This window comes from Notechis scutatus, chromosome 9 (genome assembly GCF_049901735.1).
Source record: "Notechis scutatus isolate UNSWTSFEM ecotype Mainland chromosome 9, rNotScu1.2, whole genome shotgun sequence".
In the NCBI taxonomy this organism is placed as follows: Eukaryota; Metazoa; Chordata; class Lepidosauria; order Squamata; family Elapidae; genus Notechis; species Notechis scutatus.
This window is the reverse complement of record NC_142017.1, coordinates 7,405,258-7,418,508: the sequence shown is the minus strand read 5'-3', so window position 1 is coordinate 7,418,508 and position 13,251 is coordinate 7,405,258. Positions and strand designations below refer to the sequence as shown.

At 43.3% G+C, this 13,251-nt stretch overlaps 1 protein-coding gene across 2 annotated transcripts in view; it reads left to right on the top strand.

Annotated features, from left to right (window-relative positions):
* Positions 1-8,678: 8,678 nt before the first annotated feature.
* The window catches only part of GPT2 (glutamic--pyruvic transaminase 2), a 34,592-nt gene continuing 30,019 nt past the window's right edge, over positions 8,679-13,251 (top strand). Inside the window, exons 1-2 of one of the 2 annotated variants that reach the window (XM_026675904.2) lie at positions 8,679-8,905; positions 9,571-9,971. In XM_026675904.2, coding sequence (XP_026531689.1) covers positions 9,576-9,971 — 396 coding nt within the window. In that variant the 5' untranslated portion in view covers positions 8,679-8,905; positions 9,571-9,575. Of the gene's footprint in view, positions 8,912-9,570; positions 9,972-13,251 lie in introns of both variants that reach the window. The other variant, XM_026675903.2, reaches the window with a different exon arrangement.

The window sequence follows — 13,251 nt, the reverse complement described above, 5'->3', positions numbered from 1 at the left end:
AAAGCCAAGCCGCACCCCTCTCGTCCGCGAGCGAGTCCGGGGCGTGGTTTAAAGACTGGTTTTTAAAAAAATAAAAAAATAAGCGCCGGGATTGGCTGAAGGGATACGGACGCCGGGAAAGGGGCGGGGCTGGCTAGTTACCCCAGTAACGTTTAAGAAGGGGGAAGGAGGAGGGGGAAAAAATTATCCTCAGGAGGGAAAACTGAAAGGGCGCCGCCATAAATTCTCTAATAATTTCTCAAAATAAAATTGGTTCCAGTCGTTGTATGTCGGGAATGCTGGTGCCCAGTTACTGTTATCATAGACAAAATTCATCACATTTTAATTCCTGAGAGCACTGAAGAAAAAAGATGAATCAATGTCCTAAGTGCTGGTGGAAAGATGGTTTGACTTCAATTCCCAGAATTCCCTAGGCAGCCATGCTAGGTGAGGAATTCTGGGAATTGAAGTCCATCTATCTTCAAGTCCCTTAGACTGAGCAGCCCTGTTTTTCAGCAAAGCTCCCCATGCCCCGGTTAGAAGCAGAGTATTCATATAACATGCTGCACTTGGGTCAAGAATGAATCTTTATCTGGGATTTTCAGGGCAAGGAATCCTAAACCAACCAAGCCAAATGGGTTTGCAGGCATGCTAATTGCATGAAAACCAGCTACTGTCAACATCAGTAGTGGAAGCAAGCTAAAAATGTTGTGCAATGCAAAACATTTTAACAAACCCTGTTAAAAGCAATGTGGGAACATTTTTCTCAAGATTCATATGACCAGAGTAACTTGGAAGGGAAAAGACATCATAGCAGAAGAGACCATTTTGGTTCCTGTCAATAGACTTAGCCTGCTCCTTACTAGGTCCGTAGGAAAGACATTGTGCAAATGTTGTTTCTTTAGTTTAAAATATATATATAATTTTTATTTATCGATTTAGTTCCAGCCAATTCACCTACAAGGTAGAGTTGGCAGACTTCAAGTCTCTTATAATAAACCTTCCACGTGAAAAATCATTTTGTCTGAATACGCAAAAGAAGAAAGGGAAAACGAGTGTCTCCTACTAATGGTGGTGAATCAAGCTTTAATTTGAAAAAAGAGCTATCTCCAAAGTTGAGTTGGATCGAGCTGCAGAAAAATACTGCTTTTCATGTTTGTTCCATACCAGTTACTAAATTTTGCATTACAAGAGAACCACACTTCCTAGCTGTCCAGATCTATGGAAAAGATGATGAGCAGAGAAAGGGATGACTTTGCTTCCTTCTTTCCTTTCTGGATTCCTAGATTTCTAGATTAAGTGTTGTACCTGATGATTCTTGACGAATGTATCTTTTCTTCTATGTACACTGAGAGCATTTGCACCAAGACAAATTCCTTGTGTGTCCAATCACACTTGGCCAACAAAGAATTCTATTCTATTCTATTCTATTCTATTCATAAATATCTCAAGTTAACTGGGTTGACATCTTGCTCAGTCCTACAATACTCTTTTCTTTAAAAAACAATACTAAATTTAAATACCTCCCATCTCATTATCCAAAGCAATGCTGGATGGCTTGGCTTCAAACATTAGCACCAACATCAAGACAAAATTTTGGCCAATAAATGCCTATAGGATTGTAGGGGTGTCCCCAGGATGTGATTTAAAAGTCGGGATAGTAGCTGAAATGGAAGCTCCACTTGTTTTTTTATGAATCTTGAATGTGGGCAGAACTTCAATTAAACCATGATGGTTACCATCTTGATTTTTTTGACCACATCTTGCAAATATTCCCATGAGGGTCAGTACAGAACAAAAGATAGCAACAACTAAAACCTGAAGAAGGCATTTTAGTTTATGAATGTATCAATAACTCCAAATATAGGCAGTTATAAACAGGCAATTATAAATATAAACATAGAGTTCACATATAAGCTCATCCATCATTTTGCCCTACGTTTGTTGTTATCACCCTAAGCTAGAATACTTAGCACATTAATTCACCCCATCAAATGATGTGGGTGGATGTTCACATATATGAATTGCCTCATTGAAATGAGCAGAACATTCCAAAGGAAAAAAATGTCTGTGAAAGCAAGTTTAATCTTGCCTTTCTGTGCACCACTCCCCACAGTTCTTCATCCATGCAGATGCTGTGTGTTTCAAGAGTTCAGTTTTGTTTCCCCAAGTCCTTAATGGAGAAGAGTCTATTCCTACAGTTTCTATTCTGTGAAAACTAGTACAGTGTTACTCAAGGACAGTAACTTTTACATCTTAACTTTTTCCAGCTGCTTTATAAAATGCATGGTGTAATCAGCAAAAATGAAGGAAATCCGCAGGTTGCCGAAAACTTTAGGGCAGAAGTAAAAAATGTAACAAATCATAACTGAATTTGAAAATATTAGTTATGTTTATCAAATACGAACTCCCAATCCATGCAGAATTAACATGCTACCAAACCACAAAAAACAGAGGCAGAAGTATTTACAATGAATACGCCAAGAATAAATACATGGAGGTTATACTTCTTTCCTCCTAGTCCCAGTTAATGCACTTCTTACAACACTAATGTGATTTTCCTATGATTAATTACATACACATTAAAGAAAAATCCTATAAATCAAATTAGAATTTCCCCCCCTAAATAGATCCATAGATCCATTCATATCCTTTGGGAACAATCAATCTATTACTCTGTTGCTGTTTTACAATACTAATGATTTATGCTTAACAGGATCGTAACCTTTCACTTTAAGTTTTTCCTTTGCCCTCCATAAATCTCCATATATTCATTTCATAATGGATATTGTTTTGGCCAGTTCACAGATATGCTAATAATATGACATCACTTCCAACTCTATCCACGGATGTCTGAAAACTAGTTTTGGAAGCTACCAGTAATTATCATTTAACATGGATTTCAGCAAACAAGGCCAGTGAATCATAAATCATTCTGGGTTTATGCAAATAGGGTGTCATTTTAACTTTCTGTCTTATGCATTAGAATACCTTCCACGGGTCTTCTTTATTGTTGAAAAATTCTGGATCAACATTGTCATTTGATTGATTCCCTCCTTCCCTCCATATATTTTAAATATAGTTTTCTCAATAAAAGATAAAACCAATGTTGCAGGATTGACAAAGAAATGCTTAAACTAAGAAGGCATAAGCTTTATAACAGCTGTTTCTAATGCTGTCCAATAATAGAATTACTTGCTACATCAGTCTTTAATCTAGCAGTTATGTTCAGTTATAGCTCCTATCAACATCAGTGACATGAAGAGAAGGGTACTCAACTGATTATTAGAGCTACTCTCAATTTTGGAATTCTACGCTTTGTTTCATTTTTACAATTCATCTCTGAGCTTAGTGGGGAAAAACTAATGAAAACAGGTCCTGTATAGCCACCAGCCTTAGAGATGCCAATGAAGATACAGCTAGTTTATTTAGTGACTGTTCAAAGTTACAACAGCACTGAGAAAAGTGAGTTATGACCATTTTTCACACTTTCAACCACTGCATCCCAGTGGTCATATGACCAAAATTCGGATGCTTGGCAACTGGCATGTATTTATGGCTGCACTGCTTGGGGTCATGTGATCACCTTTTGTGACCTTCTGACAAGCAAAGGCAATGGGGAACAACCAGGCCCAGGTTATCCTATCTTGGACACATTATACAAAGATACAGTCCTCTCAAGACGTCTATAATCCTGAGAAAGGTGGAAGGAAATTGGAGAAGTCAACCAGCACAAGATGAATGGGCTTGTTTATGGGTTCGCCATTGGAAGATCAGATTGGGGAAGCAAACACTAACGCAAGTTTATCTTTGAGTAATGCAAAATTCTATGTGTTTGCTGCAATAAATCACAAGCTGGGCAAGCCACAAACTAGAGGATGTTTTAGTCCAACTTCTCCTGTAAATATGGTTAGTTTGTGGTTTAGATGAATCCAGAAAAGAGAGTCAGTCTAGCAACCATCATGGCTGAATTGCTAATTGTTAGCTCTAACTTGATTATCTATAATCATTGATTTAGCAATGGTAAATCCAATTACTGGCATAATTAAACGGTGTGTGTGTGAGATGAAGCATATCTCCTATACAGCTTCTCTTCCGTTGGGCCTAACTAGATGCAAGTTACCACATGCCATCTGAATATTTTCTTTGCGTGCTGTGCATAAAAACACTACCTTTGTTTTAACTGGAACCGTTGCCAAAAACATTGAGCTAAATTGTACAAACATGAAAAGTGGGTATTTAGTTCCATAAAAAGAATATAAAAAGCCTGACTGAGCTTGTTTGTGATCTTAGGAATGTGAGCCTGACATTTAAAAAAAAAATAAGCGAACCTCGGATGGATTATTGTTTAAGCATGCAACCTACAACAATATATATAACTGTATTTTCCAAGGGAAGAAATGTATAAAGCAAAATGAAATAAGCAGCCCAATATGTTACAAATGGAAAAATAACAAATTGTTACCAAACTCTTAGCTTAATTAACAACATTTGGTTTCTGGATCAACAAAGGTTTCTATTTTAAGCTTTGTTTCACTGAGCCAACAGAAATATATTCTACAACATACATGAAAATATAAAATGAAATATATATAATATATATATAATATATATATATATATATATATATATATATATATATATATATATATATATATATATATATATATATATATATATATATATATATATATATATATATATATATATATATTCAGACAAACTGGAATATTATAAACGCATCACCAATATTTCCTATTATATTTTTGGGGTTGTACCTTAATCTAAACCAGAGGTCGCCAACCTTTTGGACCTCAGGGACCACCAAACTCATAATTTTAAATCCCGTGGACCAGAGTCCCTGGGAAAATCCAAAAAAAAGTCTGCAGAAAAATTCCCCACCCCGTTTTCCTACCAATCGATCATTCTGGGATCACAGGATACCAGGATCGCAGGATCTCCAGCTCTGTTCTCCGGGAGAGACTTTTGGCTTACATGCAAGAAAGCAGCAGAAGTCTTTCTTTCTCTCCCCAAACTCCGCCAGAAATGAGTCTTTGTGAGACTTGTCACACCGCCGCAGCCTCTTGGAGCAGGAGGCCTTGCAGGGTCCCAAATATTCATTTCTGGCAGAGTTTGGGGGAGAGAAAGAAAGACCTTTGCTGCTTTCCTTGTGTGCAGTCAAAAGCAGAAGAAAGAAGTGGAAAGAAGCAGCCTGGTGTCCTGGCAAGATGTGTGGGGTGAGTGGGGCAAGTTCCCCCTCTCCCCTTTCCCCCTCCCCTCACTACCTCAATGCAAGTGACTCAAGCCTTGTGTTCCCACAGGCCATGTGGGTGGTGCAGCCTTGTGTTCCCACACAGCCTGGATTAATTGCTTTGTGGTGTGCTTTGTGGGTGACATTTCTCTGCAGACTACCAAAATTTTCTTGCGGACCACCAGTGGTCCCCGGTCCACTGGTTGGCAACCACTGACCATGGTCAACCTCTTTCTGGTTTAGTATATTGGTTCCAACATCACACTAGGGTTTTCATTTTTTCACTTAAAGACAATTTCCTGGGCAAAGCAAAATCAATTAGATTCATCTTCTGCACTATGGGGACAACTAAAAACAGATTGATCTAACAGGTAAAGTCAAAGCTAAACAATGCATATTGTATGGTTGGTTGTGTTTAGTTTAATTTTTTTTCTTTTTAGTGGTGTTTGTCCAGTTTTTACTTTGTGGAAGAGCACCTCATTTCGTTGCACCCGCTTGCGAGTGTAATGACAAAATAAATTCTTATGTCTCTTATGTCTCTTATGTTATGTTGGTTTTTTTGTGTGTGTTTGGGAAACTATGTTGGTCATCAACCAAATACCGACTACACAGTTGGGCACACATTGTTGTACTTTGAACGTGGGGCTTCTGAGTTTTGCGATAATTGTCTTCGAACTATGCCCTGATAAGCATATGACACCAAATGTTAGCTTTGATTATTTTCTCCGAGTGTGACGTCTGGGGCTTAACCATGCTTAATATTAACAATGAACAAGGTATTTCTCTGAACTCCAACAGCCATCATAGTAAATATTTGATCGGTGATAATTTTCTGGTCACTTCCCATAATCTTGGCCTGTATTCTAATTACAGAGTCAGATTTCAGAATCTGAGGCCATTTAGATCGTAGATTGGCTATAGTTGATTACTTGATTAGTCTTATAACCATATAAAAATAATAAAAGTAAAATGCAGGATCCAATTCCAGGATTTGAATTTTAGGTCATAAGAGTCAGTTGTCTGGATAGACCAAATCAGGAAATCAATTCCCAAGATAAGAACTATCTTGAGATCAAATCAAATGTTGCAGCTTGATTGTGTGAAAAAAATGAAAATCCTAACGTGATGTGGGAACCAAGTCTTATTCACACATTATATATACTCTTTTCCTTCTTTTCAAACACCACAGGATCAAACACCACAGGGCAGCAGCCTGAATCTCTTCTGAATACTACTTCCCTTCTCAGGACTTAAGATACGTTTTTCTCCTTTGGCTGCATAATGATTTTTCAATATTTGCTTTAAAGCCATCTCTCTGGGTAATAATAGGAATCCCAAAAGCATCCGAACACAGGACTTGAAGTGGGGCCTGATCAAAATAAGAAAATTCCTTCCTGGAAATGACCTTTTTGTCGATGCAACTTAAACATTTCTATTTTTTTGCAGTCACATCATGCTGCTGGTGGATGTGACTGGGTTTTGCATTCATGTCACAAGAAAAAGCAACGATGCCACAGATCTTCCTGTTTGAATGAGATACTCTTGTTTTTATTCTCCCTTCCCTTTTTAACAGAGCCATTGTATATTTTTAACGTATTTTATTGTTACAGTTTTGTCATGTCATTTTTAATAACCTTAGAGATGGTTACAAGGGAGCCTGTGTAACAACATATTCAATAAGTAACAAAGTCTAAATCAATAAATCGATAAAGGCTATTGGGATAAAAAGAATGGAATGAAGATTCTTGATGTTCTGGGTTCAGATATCATCTGATATTGAAGCATGGATGACATAATGTGTCATTTGGGTTCAAACGTGAATCATGTTGTAGTTTTACTGATTATGGTTATTACTTATGAAAAGTAGGCCTTCTTCCACCTTTTGTTTCCTTCCTTGACACACCAATCGCCACACAATTTCATAGAAACAGTGAAACACATTTTAATGTCTCACACACTTTTGTTTACATTTTCCTTGAGCAAAGCCTCTACTGTATGTGTGTGTGTGTGTGTGTGTGTGTACACATACGCACACAAATACATTCCTTTGCTGGAATAATGCATCACTCACCCAGCGAAACAACAACGTGTTTTGCAAACACTAACCTTAGTTTATCTTTTAAGTAGTGCTTTATTAGCTTCTCCAGTCAAATATGGCTAGTTTATGGTTTAATGTCAGATGAAGCCAGAAAACAGAGTCAGTCTAATAACCGGGTAAGTTAATCCTGGATTTGTGAAAACAGAGCCACTGAGATGAACCGTACCTAAATTGATCATTTGATCAAGTTGGTTATTTTCCACAAGAAAGTTGGTGGATTCAGTGGAAAAACACTGAGACTCAAAGGAATCTATTCATTTGCATATCTCTGAAAGCTGTTCCTTCATCCTTGGGGACAATTCAGGCAGTCCCTTAATTCTTCCTTATTTGTCAACGAAGCCTGATTAAGGCGAGTCACAATTCAGTACAGCTAAGCTTGCACAATGTATATAGTTGTGGTCAACAGAACCGAAGTTTGCCAAATTACTCCAACCGTCTCCATTCTGCAGAAAACACTGAATCATCCATCCTTTTCCCCATCAGGGGCTGGCTTAAATAAGACCAGAAATCTCCAAGCTTGGCAACTTTAACACTTGTGGACTTCAACTCCCAGAATTTTTAATTCTGAAGAATTCTGGGAGTTGAAGTCCACAAGTCTTAAAGTTGCCAAGTTTGGGGGACCCCTGAACTAGACTAAAACCAAAAGTAAACCAGACTCTGGAGCGGATCAGAGGGAGGACTGGAGACATAGCACACACACAAAAAAACCTTAGCTGATAACTTTTGCGGCTCAATTCCGCTGCGGTCTCCAACGCGGCCGACGACGCCCTAAGAAAACTTGCGAAGGATCGCAACTCCAAAATCCCCGCAAAGCCCGAGGTCTCACACCCCACCGTATTTTCTATCTGCAGCGTTTCCACCGAACTCATTCTCTTCCGCTAACGGTTGCAACTCGCGGCATCTTCGGCTGGGGAGTCTTGCAACGTTCGGGGAACCTGTTTCCACGTGCAAAACCGCCTTTGGGTTTTTTGCAATTTTCATTCAATGTCTGGTTCCGTTGGGAGGGGTGGCTTTGGGGAGAGGAGAGGAACGCCCCCGCCTGCTCCTTCTCCCGCTTGCACACGCGCGCGCAAACACACACACACACACACACATCCACACATCCCAGAGCGAAGACACGCGTCATCTTTGCTCGGGGAGCATTCCGGGAGATGTAGTTTCCTCTCCTCCCTCCTCTGCAACGGCGGTCCCGGGGAACTACAAGCCCCACCAGGCAGCGCATCTTCGGCTGGTGCAATCCTCCACGGCCAGCTGTGGGGAGAGGGCCCGCCTACCCGGGCGGTTCCGCGTCCAGCAGGCGTGGTGGTGCTGGCGCCCAATGGGGTTTTTTTCCCCCTAGAGCCGGCTTTCGCCGCTGAGTCGTTTGCAAAGGCAGCCAGGCCGGTCGCTCATTGGAGAGCTCCGTGGGGCGCAAGTCCAGGCAGCGCCGCCTCTGCCCCCCACCCCACCCCTTTTTTTTTGCATGCTGAGGGGGCCGAGGCTGGAAGAAGCATCGGAGCCATTCGGACGTACGCTTGCTTAGCTCTGCTTGTCTGCTTTTGCAAGCGGAGATCTTCTCTGCTTCTCTCAGGACGCTGGTGCGGGTGAGATGTGGGGCGGAGAGCGCCTTTGCAGCGCTGGGCTGGGGTGGGGGTGGGGGAGAGGGGAGGGTGGCTTCTCCTCCCCCCTCCCCATCCCCGGTTTAATCTTCTCAGCTATAGGAGAACCTTTGAAGCTGGCGTTCAAATAGCAATAGCCCTTAGACTTATACACCGCTCCATGTTGCTCTACTGCTTCCTGTAAGCGGGTTTACAGAGTCAGCCTATGCCCCCCCCAAACAATCTGGGTCCTCATTTTACCCACTTCGGAAGGATGGAAAGCTGAGTCCACCTGGGATTGAACTGCTGGCTGTGGGCAGAGCCTGCAATACTGCACTCTAACCATTGTACCAGGAAGGAAGGAAGGAAATAGCACTTAGACTTATCTACCGCTTCACAGTACTTTAGAGCCCTCTCTAGGCGGTAGCCAGCCAGCCTCTTGTCCCCCAACAATCTGGGTCCTCATTTTACCCAGCTGGGAAGGATGGAAGGCTGAGTCCACCTGGAGCCGGTCAGGATCGAACTCGTCAGCAAGAAACGAGGTGGCCTCGGTGCTTTCTGAGCTCGCCTGGATTGCCTGCAAGACGTTTCAAGACCCCAACTGAATAACAGCCTCGGGACTGGCTCGTAACCTTCTCCTTTTCTTGTCTCCTTTTTTCTGAAAGGCACCATGCATCGCTTGTCGGGGCTGAGCAGGGAAGCCGCTGCTGTCGCCGCCACCGCCACTCCCCCTCGCCTCCCCGAGCGCCGAGCCGAGGCCGTGCGCTTCCTCGCCTGGCTGGCCACCGGCAAAGAGCCGCGCCACCGACGGCCGCTCAATGCCCAGCGCAGCGTCGCCCGGCCCCCGATGGGGACGGAGCGGCCAGCCCGGCTGGGGCTGGGCCTGGGGCTGGCTGGCTGGAGCAGCGCCGCCGCCGAAGCCCCCGCGCTGCAGCTGAAAGAGAAGGCGCCCCGCGAGAAGATCCTCACGTTGGAATCCATGAACCCGCAGGTCAAGGCGGTGGAGTACGCGGTGCGGGGGCCCATCGTGCTGAAAGCGGGCGAGATCGAGAAGGAGCTGCGGAAGGTAGCTGGCTGGTTGGCTGGGCATCTTATTCTTGGGGATGAGGCTCTGATTTTGGGGGGGGGTGGTGGTGGAGAGGTTTGAGAGTTCCGGACAAGGTTTCCACGGGTGGGGTGGGGAGGGGTTGCTGGTTGTATGCAACGCAGGGTTGTTGGAAGAGCCCCGCATCACCGCATTCACACGATACGCGAGTACCGCTCCTTGCAAAACTGCAGTAGCCGAGCGCACCTGGGCTTTTAGGACACTATACTTGGAAACGACCTCTCCCCCCAGCCCTGGCGCGGTATAAAGACGGCTGGGCTGCCCATCCTGTATTTCCTTCCGGTGGGCGACACCCACGGGACCCCGACTTGAAGCCCCCCTCCACTCCCCAGACGTGCATCGCGTGGGGAAGAGTGTCGTCTTGGCTGCCATCACCACCACCCCCAGCCACTCCTCCGCCGCTGCGGTTCTTGATTGGGGCAGGCGAAGCAGGTTGGCCGGTCGGCCTGCCTGAGAGGCAGCCAGCATGCGGGAAGGAGGGAGGCGAGCCGGGAAAACGCCCCTGGCCTCGAACCCTTGGCCAGAGTCGTTGGACAGGCTCTTGCAGGCACTGGGATCTGGGACTGAGGCTCTTTTATAGGCCACGACCCACACCCTTCTCTGTGTTTGGGGGACTGAGCCCGGCTCTGCATCCAAAGATCATAAAATTAGAAACAATTAAAAAGCAACTAAGATGGTTTAGCTTGAACGGTATGAAGAACGGTTGCAGGAATTGGGGATGGCCAGTCTAGGGGGGGGGGGAGGCTTAGGGTGGTACATGATAGCAGTATTCCAGTACTTGAGGGGCTGCCCCAAAGAAGAGGGAATCAAGCTATTCTCCAAAGCACCTGAGGGCAGGACAAGAAACAATGGATGACAACTAATCAAGGAGAGAAGCAACCTGGAATTAAGGAGAAACTTCCTAACAGTGAGGACAATTAACCAGTGGAACAGCTTGCCACCAGAAGTTGTAAGGCAACTTGACAGTTTGAAGACTTGGGGACTTCCACTCCCAGAATTCCTCCTCCAGTCATGTTAGCTCAGGAATTCTGGGAGTTGAAGTCCACAAGTCTTCAAGCTGTCAAGTTTGAAGACCCCCATTGTAGGGGCTTCATCCCTGAAGGTTTTTAAGAGACTGGCCAGCCACCTGTCTGAAAAGGTATAGGGTCTCGTGGTTGAGCTAGAAGACTTCCAAGGTCTCTTTCATTGCTATTCTGATTGATCCTATGCCAGGATAAAGTACAGGTAGTCTTTGCCCTTAAGTCTTGTTTGGTTAAATAAGCCCGGTATCCTGGCTTCTCCCATTAATTTTCTGGCATTTATTTAAGGGGAGATACCCAAGAAGGCTCCGTTTTTTGCTTTTGGACATGTCTGTCTGTCCTTTGAGTTGGAACTTGAGGAGAGAATAGAAAAGAAGCAAGAGGGATGAGTAAATGGAAAGAGGCAGTCAACTCAAACATGGCCCAGCCTTGTAATAGAGTGGAGGTGTTTTTTTTCAGTTTTCTTGTCCTGTAATATTTTTGCTAGGCAATTACGCAGGATTCGTTCTTTGAGAATAAAAAATCAAGAGAAAAGCAAACAGCCACCTCCCATCTTCTGGATCAGATATTTGCATAAAAAGTTTTCTTGTCCTGTAATATTTTTGCTAGGCAATTACGCAGGATTCGTTCTTTGAGAATAAACACTCAAGAGAAAAGCAAACAGCCACCTCCCATCTTCTGGATCAGATACTTGCATAAAAACACAGTTGCATATTCCGTAGATATTTACTTTCCTTCTGATGCAATCTCAGGTTTCCTTGGCCTTATGTAACAATAGATAACTAGTTTATACTTTAGATCTTGTTTCAATGAAAAGTTAACCCTGGAGGGTAGACATTATTATTTCTTCTTTTCTTCTTTCCTTCTCCTCCTCTCCTCCTCCTCCTCCTCCTCCTCCTCCTCCTCTTCTTCTCCTCCTCTTCTTCTTCTCCTCCTTCCTTCTTCTTCTTCTTCTTCTCCTCCTCCTCCTCCTCCTCCTCCTCCTCCTCCTCCCTCCTCCTCCTCCTCCTCCTCCTCCTCCTCCTCCTCCTCCTTTCTTCTTCCTCCTCCTCCTTCCTTCTCCCCTTCTCCTTTCTTCTCTCCTTCTCTCCTTTCTTCTCTCCTTTTCCTTCCCCATCTGTGGCTTTTGCCCTTAAGTGTATTTTGCTTGGCTCTGTTAATGGAGAGGGTTTTAAAACTTGTTTCTTTTACAAATAATTAATTTCAATGCATCGTTTTCTCTACCCTGGTTGAAGATACTGGTAACCTTTTAAGCCAAATAACTTACGATTCACCGAGAACCTCGGAAACATGTCTGTAGCTCTTTAAACCATTAATAGGAATTTATTTATCCTCTTTATCTTATAGAAGATGTCCCAGGTGGTTTTGTGCCCTGCAGATAATATTGAAAGCCGGTTTCCATAATAAGACAGTTGCAATCTATACATCTGCAGAGCACTGAGTGGAAAAAGGTAGTAAACCAGCATTAGTGTCCCTAGGGAATTTATTCCTGTATAAGTGTTTCCATTGTGGGTACACCAGGGTTTACATTAACCTCCAGCTGGCTAGATTCACAGACCATAGGTCAAATTCTTGCTGGAAACTAATCAAGGAGAGAAGCAAGCTGGAATTAAGGAGAAACTTCTTAACGGTGAGAACCATTAACCAGTGGAACAGAAGTTGCCTTCAGAAGTTGTGGTTGCTTCGTCACTGGAGGTTTTCAAGAAGAGACTGGACAGCCACTTGTCTGAAATGGTATAGGGTCTCCTGCTTGAGCAGGGGGCTGGACTAGAAGACCTCAAAGGCCCTTTCCAGCTCTATTCTCATTGATTGAAAACCAAGGGAGTCATAGAATAGAATAATATTTGTGAACACAGCTATACCCTTATGATTATTTGCAACACCCCTATGACCATGTCATCAGAATTTAGGAACCTGGCAACCAGCTTGTATTTATAATGGTTATAATAAGTGTTGCATGATCATTATTTGCAACCTCACAAGCGAAGTCAGCGAGGAAACTGGAATTCGTTTAACAACCGTGTGATCCACTTAATGTCCCACTCACCTGTACCACTTAGCAACAGAAGCCAGTTGCCATAAGTTGAGGACTGCCTGCCGATGGAGCAGGAATTTGCAACCTTCCCAGGGGGCTTGTGACAATAGGGGAGGATGGATTTCTTTTACAGCCATGTTCTTAATGACTATGGTGGTGCAGTATTCAAATCTCACCAGGCTCAAGG